The 20,066-nt window shown below is 40.1% G+C and overlaps 1 protein-coding gene across 3 annotated transcripts in view; it reads left to right on the forward strand.

The window, feature by feature from the left end:
* trpm3 (transient receptor potential cation channel, subfamily M, member 3) overlaps positions 1 to 20,066 on the forward strand; it is a 136,864-nt gene that overhangs the window by 100,529 nt on the left and 16,269 nt on the right. For all 3 annotated transcript variants that reach the window (XM_079347711.1, XM_079347712.1, XM_079347713.1), the window contains 8 exons: positions 5,597 to 5,669; positions 9,673 to 9,773; positions 10,241 to 10,375; positions 10,634 to 10,684; positions 13,659 to 13,799; positions 15,235 to 15,264; positions 16,855 to 17,147; positions 18,710 to 18,938. In XM_079347711.1, the coding sequence (XP_079203837.1) occupies positions 5,597 to 5,669; positions 9,673 to 9,773; positions 10,241 to 10,375; positions 10,634 to 10,684; positions 13,659 to 13,799; positions 15,235 to 15,264; positions 16,855 to 17,147; positions 18,710 to 18,938 (1,053 nt within the window). The remainder of the gene's footprint in view (positions 1 to 5,596; positions 5,670 to 9,672; positions 9,774 to 10,240; positions 10,376 to 10,633; positions 10,685 to 13,658; positions 13,800 to 15,234; positions 15,265 to 16,854; positions 17,148 to 18,709; positions 18,939 to 20,066) is intronic.

Here is a 20,066-nt window from a genome sequence, read left to right on the forward strand (position 1 = left end):
AAGCCTCGTATTCATCAAGCTGATAGGCATCAGAGGGGTTCCCTCCTGATCGCACGACAGGATCAGACATGGATTGAAGTGTGCGTGTGTGTGTATGCTTGTGTGTCTGTGTGTGTGTTGGATGGCAGTAACTGCAGGAGTAGAAAGGGAAAAAAAGGAGCCATACAGAGAGCTGCCAATGTTCCATTTAAAGCCTGAAACATTCTGTCGTGGCTCAACTAAAAACTCAGCAGACCGAACACGTTTCTTGATGTGCTTTACCAATTAGATTGGAGAAAACAGCCCATGTACAGTATGGTCTATCAGCTAGCTTTAATAAAAGAACAGAGGGTCGTTCAAACACCCTAAATTTGGATCTTCAGCATGTTCATAATGTGTAATGTAATCCTTCAACATCCTAATACAAACTGACTGGCCGTAAGCGCTATTTAACCCTAAATATTTAAAAACTTTATGACAACTTGATAAAAGCAGCACACCTCATTTGAAGACCAAAACAAATCTCCTACAGTTACATCATAGTGACAGTAGCATGGCCTGTTTGGGCTGCAACCGTTTTTGTGATCCCAGCATGATGTCTACCTTTGAGCTAATTTCTATAAACGTGCTCTCTGTTGTTGTGCTGTGTTTTTTGATGCATATTGTACTGGGACTGCTCTGGAGGTATTCCTGAGATTACTGCCAAAACACATAAACAGTGCACACACAAACAAACAACAAGTCCCAGGTCTGTATAATATCACAAACAGGTCATGGGTAGAAAATTGGATCATTTTGCAAGATCTTTATGCTTTATTTATGCCACATTTCTGGTAGGTACTGAATCAGTGCAGCTCCAAACACCTCCATGTTGACCCACAATACTGCACATACCTGTGCTCCTGTTTGATGAAACTGGTTGCAATACTTGAACTACACTACAATACCACACTGAAGGAGATGTGAAGTTCCTTTATTATTCTCTCACACTAAACAGACAATTACTCTACAACTATTTCAGGTCCCTCGACTGATAAGAAATGGCTGTAACTTAGATTGAATAGGTTTGTACCTTCTCTGAGGATGCTGGGAATGCTGGTTCCAAAGTACTTGTTCCACCTGCCCTCACAATTATGGAAACCAGTGTTTAGCCTTGTAGAACAGAGCCAAGTAGTATCAAAAGTATGTTAACAGCAAGGTCAGGAGCGATGTCAAAGAACAAGTTTTGTTGGCTCACACACACCAGTTTAAAAAAAGCAGGTTTATCCTGCAGCAGAATTCAAGGGGTGAGAAGAGAGAGACAGACTGTGTATTTGTTTTGTTGGATAGAGTTCATTTTTGTGACTCATCTCATCTGCATCAGGAAATCCAAAGAATATGAGGAAATGAGCAATAAAATAAAAGATTGGATAGGATTATTTATTGAGAGAAAAAAGAGAGGTTTTTTTGTTTTTGCTTTAGAGGCAAGAGTGGTTTTCTTTTCTTTTTTAAAGGTTGTGTCCCCTTTTCCATGTTGCTTTATTCATGCTGTTTCCTGTTTCCTTTGTGTTTTTAACACACTCAGGGCTGCTTGTTTTACATTGACAGTGAGTCTACAAATTTTGTTCTTACCTCTCTTTTGTGTATACGCTTTATATTTTTTTAATATTCTTTCTACTCTAGTGTCGTCATCCAAAGTTTTTTTTTTGAAGCTAGAAAGACATTGATTTATAAAGAATGAAAATCACTCTTTGCAGCTACCAGCAATTACAGCATATAGTCCTTAGGTCTCAATTACGAGTGAGCTGGTTCATTTCTTAGTGAATACAATCTGTTCTGGTAGATGATCCATTATCAAGTTTAGAGAGGGAGGTGGAATCACTAAAAAGCTGATCATTGGACAATGTGCGAGCTCTGGAGTTTTACAAATTGGTAATGAATGTACAATGAAGAGGTGGATTTTTTATAGAAAGAAGTTGAATGAAAGGGAATACTTCAAGAAAGAACAGGTCACACAGTTGTACAGATTTGAGTGGAAGATGCGGCTCATTATTCTTCTTATTATCTAGGTATGAATATGGTCTAATTAATAGAGAAGTGTCCTTTTTCTCTTCTGTGAAAGAGAGGGATTTGCAATATGACAGTTGTGGTATCTCCCAGCATGGTATGAATAATTGAGTGTAGAATAGACCTTATATGTTTAATTCGGATTAAATATTGAAGAGGAACCACCAAGCTGCCATTTCCCTCCGCCTCCCTGACAAGTTGGAAGAAGACGAGGAGTGCAAACGAGCGACTTAAATGGACCATGAGAGGGAGGGAGGGGAGGATGCAAGGGAGGAAATGATACAAGAAGTGTGAGAAGGGAAACAAATGTTGTTTGGGTGCAGATCAAACGTGGCTGTGAGATACAGTACAAAGTTTGTGCCACAACCAGAGAAATATCTTTCGCAAGAGACCATTGATTTGTCTATTACCAGCTGGGAAATGAATCAATTAAAAATGTCATAAACATTGAAACCGGCTTCCTTCTTTTACCCAATTTTCTTCAAAAAGCTAAAAAATGATGCTTAAATCCACAAGGTGATAAATATGTACCTAAATATCCACAGATGAAACCAGAGCCATGTCAGTTTATAACTATAACACTTCTGGATTTATTGACTCAGTAAATCTTTTTTGAAGCCTCTGTTGGCTCTCAGTTTTTTCTGTTCAGTCTGCATGTGTGTGTGGCTGCCGTGCACCTTGTATGTATAGTACATGCAGCAGCATGGGCAGGCTTGTTGCCCGTTAAATGAAGATGAATGTTTTCCAATCATTTTGGACCACTGCAGCGTGAAGAGCATTTTTCTGATCCTCTAAGCACGTCGCTTAGCGTCTTTGAAGATGCAGGAATCCCTCGTCAGATCCCTGAAACACTGAGAAAGATCACTATGCTCTTCCTCTTTCATATCTTACGTGCGTCTTCTCTGGATTTTCCAGCAACAAATCCCATCTTCTGTCTTTCTTTGCTCCACACATGATTCCTCTCTCCTGAAATCCCAGTCAATCCTTCCAGTCCCTGCCTCCACTTGTTCTCTATCGTTGCCACTCTTTTCCTCTCTCCTCTTCTCTTGTCAACACAAAGATGGCGTGTGAAAGACACGAGTCAGTGCCCTGTCTCTGGCACGTTGACTCCTGAGGTAATAACTGTCAGTTCTGAAGCGGGGGAAATGTCAAAAGTCTTCACAGCATTTCAAAAATATTTCAAGCTACAACACAAGCAGGAGCTGCCATTAACACATTGAATACTTGCCCTGCAAGTGATAGGAACACTTCTGCCATGACAAAAAAAAAAAAAAGAAAACACAATAACTCAACGTGTTTGCTTACAGTGAGACATGAGAGTACCTTTGCTTGTACAACTTAATGAAATAGATGGAGAAGAAGCCATCTGTTTACTCTTGTACACACCTAGTATCCATAACTCTCTGTGGGACTGTGGGAATTGAATTAGCAGCCTTGCTTTCTCGTATCGGTTGTGTCGCTAGGTCTCTCTTTTGTAGAGCCTCTGTGATAACAGATGGTGCATATCCATAGGGTCACCTTGGGGTGTGATTGGAGAAAGGGGAGAGAAGTAAGAAAGGAAGCGGGAAAGATGGGGGGAGCAGGGTTGGGAGGTTGTTGTAAGCTTAGTAGTTTGGAGGAGGTGGGAAGATGATTGGTGTAATAAAAAGGGGGTGGAGGAGGAGGCGGTGAGGCCTGGAGGAAGAGGTGAGAATAGAACATCTTCTGTAATCACCGTCTTTTCTGTATCACAAAGCCAAATCCATCTTTGCTCCTTCCGTCAGCCAAGAGCCAAGCGTGTGTGCAAGGGAACCCTCAGATTATAATGAACAAGTAACATAGCTGGGAATCTGTACTGGACGAATGAAATCAGGTGTCGCACATAAGCACAGCCTTGAATATTCTTGAGTTTTCTGCCTTTTCTCTCTCTCTCTCGCTCTCTCTCTCTCTCTCTCTCTCTCTCTCTCTCTCTTTCTCTCTCTCTTTTTCTCTGTCCATCTGATAGGTTATTGCACAATCTGATCTTGTTAGAGAGCTTTGCATGCATACAGTGTGACCTTTTACTGTCACTGCATGAGGACACACAAGACGAGTCATCCTTTTAAACACACACACACACTTGATTAGATCATAGCTCTGCATGTGTGTTTAGCAGATGGATCCTTAAACGTGTTGTTAACATCTATTAGTCTAAAAGCAAAGATGCATTCTAGCACATAATAATCCAGCCATCTGACCGTGCCATTCCAACACACAAGCAGCAGGACACTATAACTTAACTCAGAGAAGCACATGAAATTACACGCTGCCCCAGTGAATCATTGGTTTCCTCGCTTATGAGGAACTCAATCGATACTTTCACATCCCGTTGCACTTCCATTTCACCTGAAGATAGATCTTTTGATTACACAGGCTGATAGTGACCACAAGACACACACATGCACACACACACACAATGTGGGCAAACACTCAGTCGCTTCACTTGTCAGTGGTTGTATTTGTAATGCAGGTCTTAGGCGTTACATCATGTTCCACTCCTCTTTTCTCTCTCCGTCAGGAGGCAACATGTCATCAGCATGTGGTGTACACATGATGAATGAGCCAACATAATATCCACTGTAAATCATCAATGTGAATTGGATTACTTTTTTGCATTGGGATTGAGAAAAAAGATGGAGTGAAAGAGAGGATGCCTTCAACATTGCAGCATTGCCCAAGGGAAGGAAGCCACAGCAGAAGGAACGGCAACTGCAGATTCCTGAAGCTCCTCAGAATGAAGCCATTTAGAGGGGGAGGGGGGGAAGGGGAGATGGATGGGTGGATGTAAGGATTAGAGGGGTAGCTTGTCAGGCATTCAGAACACGCATTCACCCGTACACAGCTCCCACAAGGTGCCCTTCACATGTGCACACATATGAGCATGCAGGCCCACACACATGTTAACACATATGAGCAAAAGAAAAAAGAAAAATGTCCCACTCTCCTAATTTCCCTCTCAACCTTTTCTTCCATCATACCACTTTTACAAAAGTGGTACGATTAAGTTACATAATAGACCTTAAATTGTCTAAGAGAGAAATATTTTTTCTTAAATGCCATTTTAAGTTTGACAGCAAAAAAAAAAAGAAACCGTTAACTCCAGTAGTTGCTATTTATTTGATCTCTCTTTCATGTCATGTTTTTAACTCTCGTTCTGCTCAGCTGCCTTCTCATTTCTTCATTCCTCCTCCGCAATGAACATGCTCGTGTGAGAGTTTGTGGTTTCCTCTGAACAAGAGACAAGGACAGAAAATCAAGACAGTTTTTAAGTGGAGATACAGTACATTACAGCCGAGCGATTACTTTCCTGCTACTGCTCTTCTCTGCTCTGAGCATCACAGCAGAAGTGTTTTTAATGAAGCACTTTTATCCAGCAATTAAAAAAGCTCTCACTCAGGATATGACTGAATTAAGATAAACGATGAACCTACTGTATCTGTAAAACAGTTTGACTTTAATGAAATATGCATGTTTCTATGTCTCTCTACTTCTGTCTGTCTATCGCTCTCTCTCCTATCTGTCTGATTGTCGCTCTCTGTTATTGTCCACACAGATAACAGTTTTCCGGATGGGATCGGAGGGTCATCAGGACATTGACCTTGCCATCCTCACTGCTTTACTTAAAGGTTGGTGTTATTTTTTGTACCTGTGCTTGTGTGTGTATACAAAAAGTGAATTCCATTCCACCCTGGTCCTCCTTGGATGTTATTTGGAGGTTTCTATACATTAAAGAAAGCATTGTTATCAACGCTCCATTTAAGGTTCGGCGATTTTTACTTTTTACTCACGCTGTTACCGGCTAGGATTCAGATCACTGTGGAGAGAGAAAGCAAACTGGCTACATTAAATCTTGATATGAAAATTGGAATATAGAGCAATCCCTGTCTTACATTTTAACCTGAAACAGATTGCCATGGGCAAGTTTCTTTCAAGGATCAATAACAATGTACTATTTACATTAAAAAGTCTTTTTTTAGGTGATTTTACACACATTTATTACATTTGGAGAGTGAGGACAAGCTTCTTCTATTGCCAGTTTTTTTTTTTTTTTTTGCGTTAATCTGACATATTCTGTTGTTTGTTCTCACAGTAAATTTCTATTTATTTAAGCCCTTTGTCAACTCATGGCAAGTCAGCGAATGAAATGCATTTAGTATTCAGTCGAGCTTCCAGTGATTTCTAGGTTTCCTTCTTATGCTAATAGAATCGCAGCAACACCTGCAGAATAATTGATTAGCATGAACACTGCTGCTCATTAGCTGTGGGACAGGGACAGATAATTACAGATCCAATGAATTATGAGCTATATTCTGGTTATATGTCCATCTCTTTTGTTGTGCATGTTTTATTTTAATTGGCATTAGTCAAATTAATTGCCCTTGCGGCCAATAATCACTTTGAACACATAGAGAGGACCACTCTTTTATGCGTACCTCTTATCCTCACAAGGTCCCACAATGTAGCCTCCATTGAACAGCGAAGCCTGATTCTCATCTTTACACTCAGCTTACAGGATGTGTTACACAATCATTGTAGTAGTTGCACATAGGTGAATTAACGATCCATGGTTTTCCCAGTTTCGGGCCCGCAGTGGTTACACTGCAACACAATCAGGGCAGACGGAAGGATTGAGTAAGTGAGAGTAAATAGAGTGAACTGGTTCAGTAAGCGTACGCTGCAGGTCTGATTCTGTAACATATTGTTATGCAATAAGCAATAAAGGCAATGAATGGGACTGAATTAGGTTATGAAATCAAGAAAATGTCTAGTGCAGCCTTCATGATTAAACTAAAGTACCATGCTATCTTATTATCTTATTTCTCACTTAATTTTTTTCCACTCTCCCATAACCAACCTTCAACAAACACACACACACACACGCACACACACACACACACACACACACACACACACACACACACACACACACACGCACACACACACACACACACACTCACATGATTTAAAGATCCATACTTTTTCATCCAGTTGTCTCCCTTGATTGTGTCTGCTCTTGCCTCTTTAAAGAACATAATGTGAGCAAGGCACACTCAACTCTACACACACACTCACTCCATCACACACAGACACACACTTGTACATGTGAACACACGTGCGAAAAGACAGCGAGTCCTGTGGGACTGCTCAGCAATTCAAAGCACATGATTGACTCTCTCAAGAATCGTCCCTCAGAGAAACATTTCATTCCGCAGAGGGTGAGAAAGAGACTGAATAAGTGAGTTTGGAGATGGAGAGTTCTTTACATAATTCATGTGTAGCAGTCAAGATGCATGATTTCTTTGGCCCATGCATCACTCCAGACACTCCCTCTACTGCCCTGTAACTCCCCCTATGTACACATGTCTCCATCATGTACTCATGCAACCCCGTCAGTTAAACCCTCATTTTTTCTGCTCACTTTTTCTTTCCTTTTTATTCAACTTATTTTACGTTGTGATAGGAATGGCATGTAGAGAAAGAGTAGAGAAAACAATATAAGGAAGCAAAAGCAAAGAGGGCGCAGAAGAGAAAGAGAATAAATGGGAACGATGAGAAAAGATGTGGAAAATGCTTTGTGGTAAGCAGCATGAGGGTCATTTCACATGCAAGTCTCATTCTGCTGCTGCGTCAATGAGACCCGTTAAGGCTTTTAGTGTAAAATGAAATCAGTCACATCCTGCCTGAGAGCTGCTTTTTTTAAACGCTGGATTAGGCTCCTTCGTAGGAGAACTAAGCTACAGCCTGGAGCTCAACAAGGCACGGCACAGTCAGGAATACGTGGCAAGGTGAGAACAGAGGAAGAGCTGGAAGGAGAAAAAAGAGAATAAAAAAAGGATGGTGTGTGTGATTCTGAGTTCGAGACTGAGGGAGAGATTTAGAGATGTGGGAAAAGACAGGGCAGTAAGGAAAGTGCAGCTGAAGAAGCATGGTGTAACGGGGGGGAGATGTTTGGAGTTATTGATGATGTGCTGTCTGAGGTAGTCAATGTTTTGAAGATTAGGTCTATAAAGTCAGTTGGCAGGAGTTCAACCTCCCTGCAGGAAGACACAGTGAAGCCACAGGCCTTGTATGAAGCAAGGCCACACTGCCTTTTAATGTAAACAGACCTCCTCTAAAGCCCTTATTAGTGGGCTCTGCATCTCATTAACAGGCCGTTCTGTGTATTAAAATTAAGCTGCACTAATGCTGCACAGGCCTTTAAGACGGAGAGCACTGTAGAGCGATGATACCAAAGTGCATACTAAAAAACACGGTCTTGTAAACACACAGGGGATTATTATTGCACTATAATTATAGTGTACTTCTCTAAAGGCTCTGAGGGGGAAATTCTGCTTTATCGTTTTCATTTTGTGTAACTCCTCCCAGTGTGCAGATAAATTATTAATTGAAAGTGCAGTCTGTGTTTTTGTGCTTGATCTCACTGGTCAACTGCATTTCATGTTGCATAAATACATTATGGTATATTATATAACGTTTACAGTAATTCAGTTTTACATTGGGTTATATATTGCTAACAAAGTAAAAGGAAGAAGAAAGGTTTGTACATTTTCCTACTGTCCACTTTTTTAGTTGTTCTGCTACTGAGTTTTAAACCAACACACACTGTTGCACTGTTGTCCAATCTTCTGGAAGAACACCAGGTGTTTGACCTCTTTCTGTGCATACCAAGACCCCATTTCACAATGTATCGAGGCAAAGGTGTTCCTAAAACTCCTTATAGTCTTTTTTCTTTGACTTGAGGTTGTTTTCTTAAATTAATCATGGGTGAGGGTATGAGCGAAAATGACTCAAGGTCAAAAAGGACATTTTAAAGAAACTCATGGTTGAACATCTCACCAGACTTACATCTTCCAATTTGTCTATTTCTTAACAGTGATGACGTGCAACAAAGCTTTCACAGCCATGACCAAGTTGTCCTGTTTTTGTGTTTTCAGAAATACAATCCAACACCTTGTTTTTTTTCTTCATACAGTTATATCAAGCAATCAGGTCCGTCCAGAATTTAAAAATACATTTGTTTTTGTTTTCAGTGTTCAGTCATTTCCCTATGACACTGATAACGTTGCAGTCATGTTGATCTTCCAGGAAGCACACTGTAAGCGATGTTCACTGACACAGCAAATCAAAGAAACAGTTGTATTGTATGCAGGGATGAGATGGAGTGTTTTGATGCATCAAAGACCAAGCTGTCTCTCTACAGAAACACAGAACAACATGCAAGACACATTGTCAACTAAAAAGTAAAGATCCACCATGCCTGAAGTGACATGATAACCCTGCAGCTCCAATAAATAAAGCTTGTTATAATTAATATGCTCTCAGCTCTATAGGGGTCATTTTAAAAGACAACATAACAACAGTGCTGAAGAAAAAAACTAACCTAGCAGACAAGATGAAACCTCATCAACACCTGCACTTTCAAGTACTAAAGGATTTGTGTTTACAGTAGCTCCAGATGAGGAGCTTAAAAATACCTGAAGAGACTATATGTGAAGCACTAAAGCCAGGTTATACTCAACATTAAAACAATACTCTTAACTTTTTTAAAGTTAACCATTCAGTTTTCAAGAAACCTTGTTTATCCAGACATATGACATAATCTCTACTCTTGCTGCTATCCTCTTGCAGGTGCCAATGCTTCAGCTCCTGACCAGCTGAGTTTGGCTCTGGCTTGGAACAGAGTGGACATTGCCCGAAGTCAGATCTTCATCTACGGACAGCAGTGGCCTGTAAGAACTTTAACTTACATACTGCAGCAGAAATATTAATCGAAAATTCATGGTGTTGTTCTGCCTTTGTGCATTCTGACTGACAACAACTGTATATTGTTCTGCAATGCCTATCTCTGTTTGGATTGTACCATCATGATTTATGGTCATCAACAGCTAATATTATTAACAACAACTAATATTGCATGAAAAGATGCAGCTCAGAATAAACTACTAAGACTAATGATAAGATGGGATGATGAAATGTATGTCAGATAGAAGCACTGCCATTATTTGAATATCAAAATAGAAATTTGCACATACAGTCGGGCTATTCTAATATGGCTTTTTTTTTTGCTCATATCCTTACACAAAAATCCAGTTTATGTTTATTTATGTCCTTGCAGTGCTACTGTGCAGTTAGTATTATGTAGTGGGCTGTGTATGGTGTCACCATTTCAAGTATCCTCCTCCCACGTATGCCATAGGTTGGTTCCCTGGAGCAGGCGATGCTGGATGCTTTAGTCCTGGACAGAGTGGACTTTGTGAAGCTGCTGATTGAGAATGGAGTCAGTATGCACCGCTTTCTCACACTTTCCAGACTGGAGGAGCTCTACAACACGGTACAAATAAATGCACACAAAATGGTTGTAAATACCATTAAGTGGTATTAAATGATTGCAAATCACTTGGGACCATTCTCCTTTCTGCAAATAGTGGTGATGATGAGTTTCATTGATTAGCACAATTACACATATAGCATGCTGCTTGTTATGAACAGCATAGCAGGCTTGGTGAAGTTTTTGCCCTGGGCCAATTCATTTGTTGTCAGTGACTATTAACAATGTCCTTACACTTTATCTGTGATTTCCCCCCTTCAGAGACATGGACCATCAAACACGTTGTCCCACCTCGTCAGAGATGTCAAAAAGGTATGGCCATCGCTGCCGTCCATTTACCTCCATGGCTGTTCAGGCACTCTGTATGGGAATGTTGGCTTGAATGTATGTATTAAAGGAGACATGTTTGAGTAGATCCAGTAGCTTTTTTTTCCCCAGTGTGTATTGTCTCTTTTTTTGTGTACATTTTGTGGGTTTATGTTTGGGTTGCCCTAGTTGCCATTAACTACAAATAGAGGCCAGCTCTTTCTCTTTCAGCTGGAGTTGCAGGCTGCAGTGGCTGTGTAGAGCTATGCACGACTTCCATCCCTGTCATGAATCTCCTGCAATTTACTCTGTTCTTTCTCTAAGGCATGCACTGCCGTTGTAAACAAACACTACATGTATTAAACATCACTTTATCCACAGAACTTGAGTTTGAGCCAGCTGGGGCTGAGAAGAAAGAACTCAGTAGACACCAACTAATTATTCATGTCTGTTTTTATTTGCATCTTTAATATCACTTTTACGGGTTTTGGTTTTAATACACTGTATCGTCTGGTACTCTGAGTAGTGAAACTGGGTGTTCCCTTGAATTATACTGATGCGTGGTTGTCTTCACAATGATACAATTGTGAAATCACCTCTATGTGTATGTTTGAACTGCAATTAAGCAAACAATGTGCAGTATTCATTATCCTGCAAATCTTCTATTACACCTTGGTGATTGCTGCAATTAGAAAAAAACAAAAACTGATTAAATATTACATTCAGTACCTGTCTATAGGCCAATTAGTAGTGATCCCAGTGTTGGGGGATGATGGAGAGGTCAGCAGCACCACTATTAGCATTGACAGGTGTTCATTAATTAAAGTGTTACTGATTACAATAATGCTGCATGCTCCTGTGGGAGTTACTAAAGAGGCTGAAGGATGTAATCACTCTTCTTCTTCATCCACTGTGTCTTTGAACACAACTATGAAATCAAGTTGCTTCAGAGAAAATACACAGGGTATATTCAACAAAACATCACCATGCTGCTTTCACACGTTCAAAACACACACCGTAGTGCATGGCATAACATCTCCATCCAGAGCTGTGTGTTTAGTGTAGTCAAGTGCTTTTTGTGTCATTGTTGTATCATAGTGTGATGCTAAGTAGATTTAACTCCTCTCCCCGGGTGGAGTCATGTGTCACATAACATTGCCCTTTTCTTATTTGCTCATTCTGTGCGGTAGAAGCCATGTTTGGAGGTGGCATCATTTATTTTCTATTCAGATGTAGGTGCCAGTCAACAGCTGTAAAAGCCAGTGAATGTTGTGCTCAGGTTCAGTCTGGCCTGTTTATTAGATTGTGTGTTTGAAAGGAAAGGTCTTAAAGGAGAAAATCATGGAGAGAGAGAGATATGGGATTTCCTTCAGTGGAAATGAGCAATGCAGTTTTGTGGGAAAAAAGTTGGTAGTAACACACTTTTATCCCCGAGTCTCAAAAGTAAGGAGAAAACATGTTATTAGATTTATGTTCCCTTTCTTTGCCCTTGGAATGTGTAGATGCTCAGTCATACTGTAGCTTCATTTGCTCATAACTGATCTTTGAATATATGGCATTATAGATTAATATTGTGTAATAATATAATAGATGCAGGCTGAAAAGTTGGGCAACAAAGATAACCCCTCAGTTAAAACAACGATTTGGACTATTTGGTTTTTAAGATATACAAATAGGCAGGAGAAAAATAATAGCTAAACAAACAGCTTAATAACTTGAGCTTCACCACCTCAGGGACTTAATACAAGGCTCAGCCAACCGCTGACTGGTACATTTTCAACTGTATATCAGTACCATGAGAAGGTGAAGGCTTGTGTGTTCACTTTGAACTGTGGATGTATAGAGACAAGCAGAATCTGACTCTCTCCATACTTCAAAGTGGATCAGTTAGCCTGCAGGGGTTTGCCAGGTTTTACCACCAAGGACCTTGAGTCTTTGGATTGGAAGCCAGGGTACGGATGAGGAGGTCAGGGAGGATTCCTAGAATCTCATGTCTTTAAGTTGAGTCAGATGAAGGTGTAAAGACATGTCAGGAAATTGGTGTAGCTGAAAGAAACAGTTGGGGGTCAGGGTGATGACTGCAGGATGTAGGGTTGATGTTGAGGGCATGATGGAGACCAAGCGCTGATGTGGTTATCTTCATCACCTGAATAGACATATTTTACACTAATGATTCTCCCTTGCAGCATTAATAGCTGCCTTTTTGTTTCCCCTTGCCCCTCTCATCTAGGCTAATGTGATTTTACCACTTATCCTTCTTTTTCACTCTTTAAGATTGCACTGAACCTCACTGAGAAGATCTCATTAATTCGCTGAATGAAAATGACGAGAAATCATTCAGTTTTTTTCCTCTTTGTAATTGTCCTCAGATACTTTATTCTCTCTATATATCATAATACACCTAAGATTGTATTCTCCCCTCATTCTTACTCCTCTACAAGAGAACAAGTTATAGCTTTAAAGATTTGGGTTGTAGCGAGCTTTCAGGACTATTATCTTAATTGAAACTTTTTTTTTTTGGTTCACACACTTACGAGGAATAGAGGACCACATTTTAAAATGCAAACCAAGATTCACATAGTTCTAAAAAACTGAAAATGCAGAAAAATGAAGTGTACCACAGTCTGCTTGAGATAACAATGCTTTTAAGAGGCTTGAAGAGAGATCTTGCCCGAGAGTTTCTGTGTCTCATTTACCCTGCTCTTGCTTATCGTGCCGGTTACTCACTGACATTGTGTGTTCTTTCCAAGCGAGAATATCCAGGGTTCAGTTGGATCTACTTCAAGGTGAATCCGATAATCACGTTTTTTCTTTCATAGCCAAAAAAAACAGTTTGATAAGGATTTTGTGAAGTGAGTGTGTATGCCAGTGTGATTTGTTTTCGAATTTGTGTTTACTCCTCCTTTGTTTGTCTTTTAATCTTCCCTCATAAAGCATTCAGCGTAGGTCCTTGCTTGTTAACACAGTTTGGTTTTTCCAGGGAAACCTGCCACCGGACTACCGAATCAGCCTCATCGACATTGGACTGGTCATTGAATACCTCATGGGCGGAGCTTATCGGTGTAACTATACCAGGAAGAGATTCAGAACTCTGTACCACAACCTTTTTGGACCCAAGAGGGTAAGTGATCGAATCTCACCTAGACACAGAACTTATCTTTAAATGCACATAAGCATTAATGTGTGTAAAACAAAATTTAATAAGCAACTAGTGGTAGTGAAAAAGGAATTCTGCTCAATCAGCAGTGATAAGGGCAACATGAATAAATATGATATTATATATCCAGTTGCAAACTTCACCTTGCAGCAGTATGTAGATATGCAGGTTTACAAACATTATTCTAGTTATGACATGGCTGAATGAGCAGGAAATGTATTCTACACGGTATATTTTTTATGATCATCTAAGGGGCAATTGCTAGCTTGAGTAGCGCAAAGAGTGAATATGAATCTACATATCTCAGCTCTGACAGCCCAACGTTCAGATTCAACCGTGAAAAGAAAAGTGTTCTTTATATCCTCACATATCATTTGCTCCTATGATCCATTGATGCTCAGAACTCGAGTGGTCAATCTGTTATCCTTCATATCAATATTGAGTGGAGTGTCTTCTGCACAGCGTAGACTATTATTAGCTTGAAGCAACAAATCATTCATCATGTGCCATCATAACTCCACCCCAAAATACTTCATTACAACCACTACAGACACTCATCTCACTGATTGGAGGACCTTCAACAAAAGAGGAGGAACTAATCACTGAAATCATGTGCTGTAGTGTTTGCTGGTTGTGTGTGTTTACAGCGCGCACACACACACTGCACATCCTAATGCATATGTTCTCCTGTTCTCATTCTGCCTCAGCACCTCACACACCGCCACAGGTGTGATGAAAAAAGACAATATTTCCTTGATGGTGCCCCTTTATGTTTGTATGTTTAGTTTGAGGGGGTGTGTGTATGTGGGTTTCATGTGCCTGTTTATCTCATTGTATGTCTGCCTTGGCAGCAACAAAGCAGCTGGAAAGACACAGATAAAGCAAAAGCAACAAAAAAAAAGGGTCCTCAAACTGAACAAAGAGGCTAAATGTGATGAAATAAATGAACGATCACATTTTCATGTGCACACACATGCAAACACATACTAACTAAGAACAAAGCTTGGAAATAGATGCAGATATCAAAATCCCCACAGGAGACCTGCGCTATTTATATCAACTCAGATGATGGCTCATGAATGCATAATTCATACATGCCCTGCTTTAATACAGATACAGAGAACTGTACCAAACGCACAAACACACTCTGCTACAACCGATGCCAACATGCAGTCGTTTGAGATTGTAGCTGTATATAACACACTGTCAATCACATGAGCGTAACATCCCTCATTGCTGTTACCCTTTGAACAAAACCCTTAAACTGAAAGTGAATATTTCTTGTTATATTAGAGTGTCTGTCAGTGTGCACTGTGTTGTGCTTATAGAGTGCCTTACTCTATAAAATACATCCGACAAAGTCTTGTTCTGTTTGTTTATGTTTCCGTTGCTTTTCCAGCCCAAAGCCCTGAAACTGCTGGGGATGGAGGTGAGTGTCGCGCTCATCAAAGCTGTTATTCAGTCATTCCTTCTCTGTTCCTGTCTCTCTCTCTCTCTCTCTCTCTCTCTCTCTCTCTCTCTCTCTCTCTCTCTCTCTCTCTCTCGTCTCAATCAGTCTCTTTCACATAGTGGTCAATGTAAAGCCAGTCTGCACCTTCCAGTGAAATGGTTAAGTGGAGGCAGTGTGCGCCCAAGTCTTTGAAAGTAGACCTTGAAGTGCATTTCATCACTTTCACCAGCAATATACAGTGTATTCAGCCCTTTAATGTATTCAACCCTTTAATGGCTTGGTAACAATCACAATTTATGGTGCAGTTTACGCAATCTCGGTCAGAGTTATTTTCAATTAAAACTGTTCTCATATTGAAACACAAATGCTGTCTATATAACTGTGCAAGGCCTGCAGACAAGTATACACATTTACAACTGTAATCAAACATGTCATAGCAGCCCACTCTGCTGAATAGGTAATGACTGACCTAACAGATTAACATAATACATGTGTTGTACTCGTACGTATCTGTGGAGTACAAACTGTGATCCATCCACATCATAAAGCTTCTATCAAAGCATGTGTCGTCTCCGAGGTGTTCGCATGGCCGTTCATTTATCTGTGTGTCTGCTTGTTTAACACACTCGTCTGCCTGTCTGTGGTTGTTCTTTTTGTGTTTGTTGAAGGTACCTTAATGTCTCTCTTTTTGTGGTTCACTTTGTTATAAAGTCGATATGGTCGGCTGGCTATGAAACTGAATACGTCAAATAATTTGCTGTTAACGTAGCTTTTGATTTTTAAAGATTTTTACTGTCGAGTATAACTGATGATCCACTGCTGTACTACTATCATCAATCTATACATTCACATAATCTGTCTTAAAGCAAGCAGAAATGAAAGAGCCACTGAAAGCAATTTGTCAGATCTCGAGTATTGAACAGCTGTCAGTAGTCCTCAGTTGTTAAAATGTGAAATTACTGGAGATCAGTGCTGATGTTGAAATATGAATTAGAAACTAACTGGCAGTATCGACCCCTGCAGAGACAGGGAGACAAACTGAGATTTTTTGGACTTATTTTTGCTCACCATTAAAGGCAAACTGAATAAATAGAGAAAAGAAGATTGTATTTGAGCAGTCTGAGACTTTGTCTGTCAGGTGTATCTGTAGAACTTTACCCTTTTCACTGTGTCTTCCAAACTTTGATTTTGCTTCTGCATTTGGCTTTCCTTCATCATGTGCGGTTGAGCAAATTAGATCATACTTTCTCAAAATGTTTACCATGTGATTGGACCGTTTTAGACATGCAGAGAGCAATTCTGTCAGAGACTAGGTTTCAGAAGTGGATCTCATCTAGATTCTTGGATTTTAATTGTAATAATCATTAACGAGCAGGATAAATCCAAATATTGTTCAATATCTACCTAAACACTGTAACATTGTCATGCTGTGCTATATTTAAGGCAAGGGTGAGGTTTAATAAAAACAAAAAAATAACAAATAATGCACTACAAATTACCCAAAAATATGAATGTCACTATAGCTGTCTCCACCTTTTTCCCCACTCACTGTCTATTGATCTCAATCAGGACGACATGCCAATACGCAGAGGACGCCAGAAGACAACTCGTAAACGTGAGGAGGAAGTGGACATTGATTTGGATGACCCTGAAATTAATCACTTTCCTTTCCCCTTCCATGAGCTCATGGTGTGGGCTGTGCTCATGAAACGTCAGAAAATGGCGTTGTTTTTTTGGCAACATGGCGAGGAGGCCATGGCCAAGGCGCTCGTAGCATGTAAGCTTTGTAAGGCCATGGCACACGAAGCTTCTGAAAACGACATGGTGGACGACATCTCCCAGGAGCTTAATCACAATTCCAGGTGGGTCACAGAAAGTCCACACATATCCATCTTGCGTTGTTGTTTTAATCATAGTCTTTGAATACTGTGCGATTACATTCGACCTGACATGGGCAACATTTCGGCACTTCATGATTTATGCAAATCTAAGTGGCAAGTTGAGACAGTCAATCGTCTTCCACCACATATAGCAGCGATAATACACAACCCAAAAACTCTAGCATACCTTCTTCTCTGCATACTGACCTGTTTTAGTCTATTTCAGGCTCCCACAGACCTGAGGTGACATAGAAACAGAAATCTAATAGCATTCATCATTGCTAGTTGAAGGTAATCACCGAGGGATGAGATACTGGTTAAGGAAATGATTGTGGATAAGTTGGAAACAAAACAGTTCTGCAAATGATGCACAGCCACGCCAACGACAACCAGTCACTTAGCACACACACACCAACACACAGTCATGTAAATATCGAGATACCATCTTACACAGAGTTTTATAGGCCAGTCGTACAGCTAGCTTGTTTTGAGTTTGCTTTCCACAGACAACATGGTTGCCCTCATTTAACTACATACATTGTATGTCTTAATTTGTGGTTGTGTTGTTTGTGTGTGCGTGTGTGTGTGTGTGTCTGTGTCTGTACGTAGTAACTCAAGGGATAAATATGACATCTTGGGCTATTTAACGTTTGTGGACACACATACAGCAATTTTTATATTCTTAAGGGATTTTACAGTCCAAGACATCTAAAGGCATTTCTGCTTTTAGAATATCTACCTTTTATATTTCATGAAACAGAAGCATTTGCTGAGAATCTGTGGTGTTATAAGTGCTTCTTTTTTAAATTCTCAGGCAGTCTGAGTCCCTTGTTATCCACATTAAACCACACAGGAGACATTACGCCCAGTGCACAGTGAAATACTGTTCTGAAATGTTTTAGCGTAATTGCTGTTTTGAGTGTGTTACGAAGAAAGTTCTTACAGAAGTTAAAATTAGGTTGCAATGTAATCTTAGAGTATTGATTTCCTCCCAATTGTCTAGAGGGATGTTGCTTTATGTGTGTTTACAGTCTAAAAGGTGTGAGGTGTTCGTGTGTGTCTTTTCACGTATTTGGTTTTTGTTTACATTCCACCAAATTAAATTTTTTTACTTATTTTCACATTATTTATGTATTATTATGATTTCTTTTTAACCCCTTGGTTCTATGATCCATGTTTTGAAGTCTCCAAACAACATCTCATTCAGCATTTTGTAAACAAACCTCATAACACAAAAAACAAGCATTCCTAAAATCCCTCACCTTGGGAAAATAAATAATAAAATGAACACATAATTACCAGTGAGAGCTAGACACTGTACCTGTATGTGCATTTCATCAAAAAATGAGATATTCCTATCATGTTTGGCATTGACAATGTCAGCATGCTGTGTTGATATGAAACATGTTTATATGCTAATTTAATCTCCGTAGAGTCCGTCCAGATGGTCGGAGTTTCTTTGACCAGTTTAGATGAACAAAGTGTTTGACTGTCTTTGTTCATGCCTCTGTGTGCCTGTATATGTCCTGTATATCACAACCCAGAGAGTTTGGCCAGCTGGCAGTGGAACTCTTAGACCAGTCCTATAAACAGGACGAGCAGATGGCTATGAAGCTCCTGACGTACGAGCTGAAAAACTGGAGCAACGCCACCTGCCTGCAGCTGGCGGTAGCAGCCAAACACAGAGATTTCATCGCTCACACCTGCAGTCAGATGCTGCTGACCGACATGTGGATGGGACGGCTGCGCATGCGCAAGAACTCAGGCCTGAAGGTAAAAGATACGGGGCAAGATGTTTGGGTTTACCTTGGGTTACAGAAAAGTGTGATTGCATAACTTGCATTATAAAATATTTTCACAGCCCCTACAGACTTTGATGTCTGAGAGGCATTGTTGTACAAGAAAGACGTATCCCCTCAGCCATCCTCTGAAAAGTTGGACAGGGAAAGTAATGAGAACAACCCTTAGCCCCTTGAAAAACTGCTGTAGATGTGGCCCAAATCACCCTGCTGAGTGGGGGTCTGCTGAGTGGCTCCCAGAAAAGCGGAGAGCGGTTATTCATGAAAACTCCCAGGTGTTGTGTGCAGAATTGTAGGGGTGTCTGAAGCAGGAGATGCTTGCTGATTACTTCTTCTGTGGAAAATATCTTAAGATTCAAGGGTTACTTATAGGGTACATAATGTACCTCTAATGGAAGGAAGCCAACTAGTATTTGCATACAAAAATATATCAGTGTATGAGCAGTATCAGCTTGTTTGTCAACATACACAACAAGAAATTGCAGTACCAACTGATAAGATTTTGGAACAATGACCATCAGAAGCACTGAAAGTTTTTAGGAGTAATATGTGAAAGATGTGCATGGCTAATATATTCACAAATACATCTCTCTTAAACGGTAGCCTCAAAAATCCAGTATCCATCAGGTTCCACCCTCTGGACCCCCTTTGGTCAGAGTATGAACTCTCGACTTCAGGGCGCAGGTACAGAAAGCCCAGGATGAGGACTAAAAGAGACCTTACATCGTTTGTACCACTCAGCATTCAGCTGCTTAATGAGCTCTGATTATACACCATGTACACTTTGCACCACTTTATTTAACTTGCTACTGAAATCAATATTTTAATCCTGTAATCCTGTGGTGTGTTTTATGTGGGGTTTTTTTCTTCTGCTGTCCTGTAAATGTTTGTTTGTGTAGTGTATTTATGCTCTTGGTGAAAGACACATTCCCCTAGGGCCAATAAAGAGTTCATTCAGGTTGTGATAAGAAAAAATGCAGATCAGTTTGTGAAGTAGAAGAGACATAAACATTACAGATTCAGTACAATTAGCAACTTCCTCACTGAATCTTTCATTAGAAAGTATTGAATAAACAACCTTCAGTTCAGAAGACTCATCTAC

Source organism: Symphodus melops (assembly GCF_947650265.1).
Source record: "Symphodus melops genome assembly, chromosome: 1".
Taxonomy (NCBI): Eukaryota; Metazoa; Chordata; class Actinopteri; order Labriformes; family Labridae; genus Symphodus; species Symphodus melops.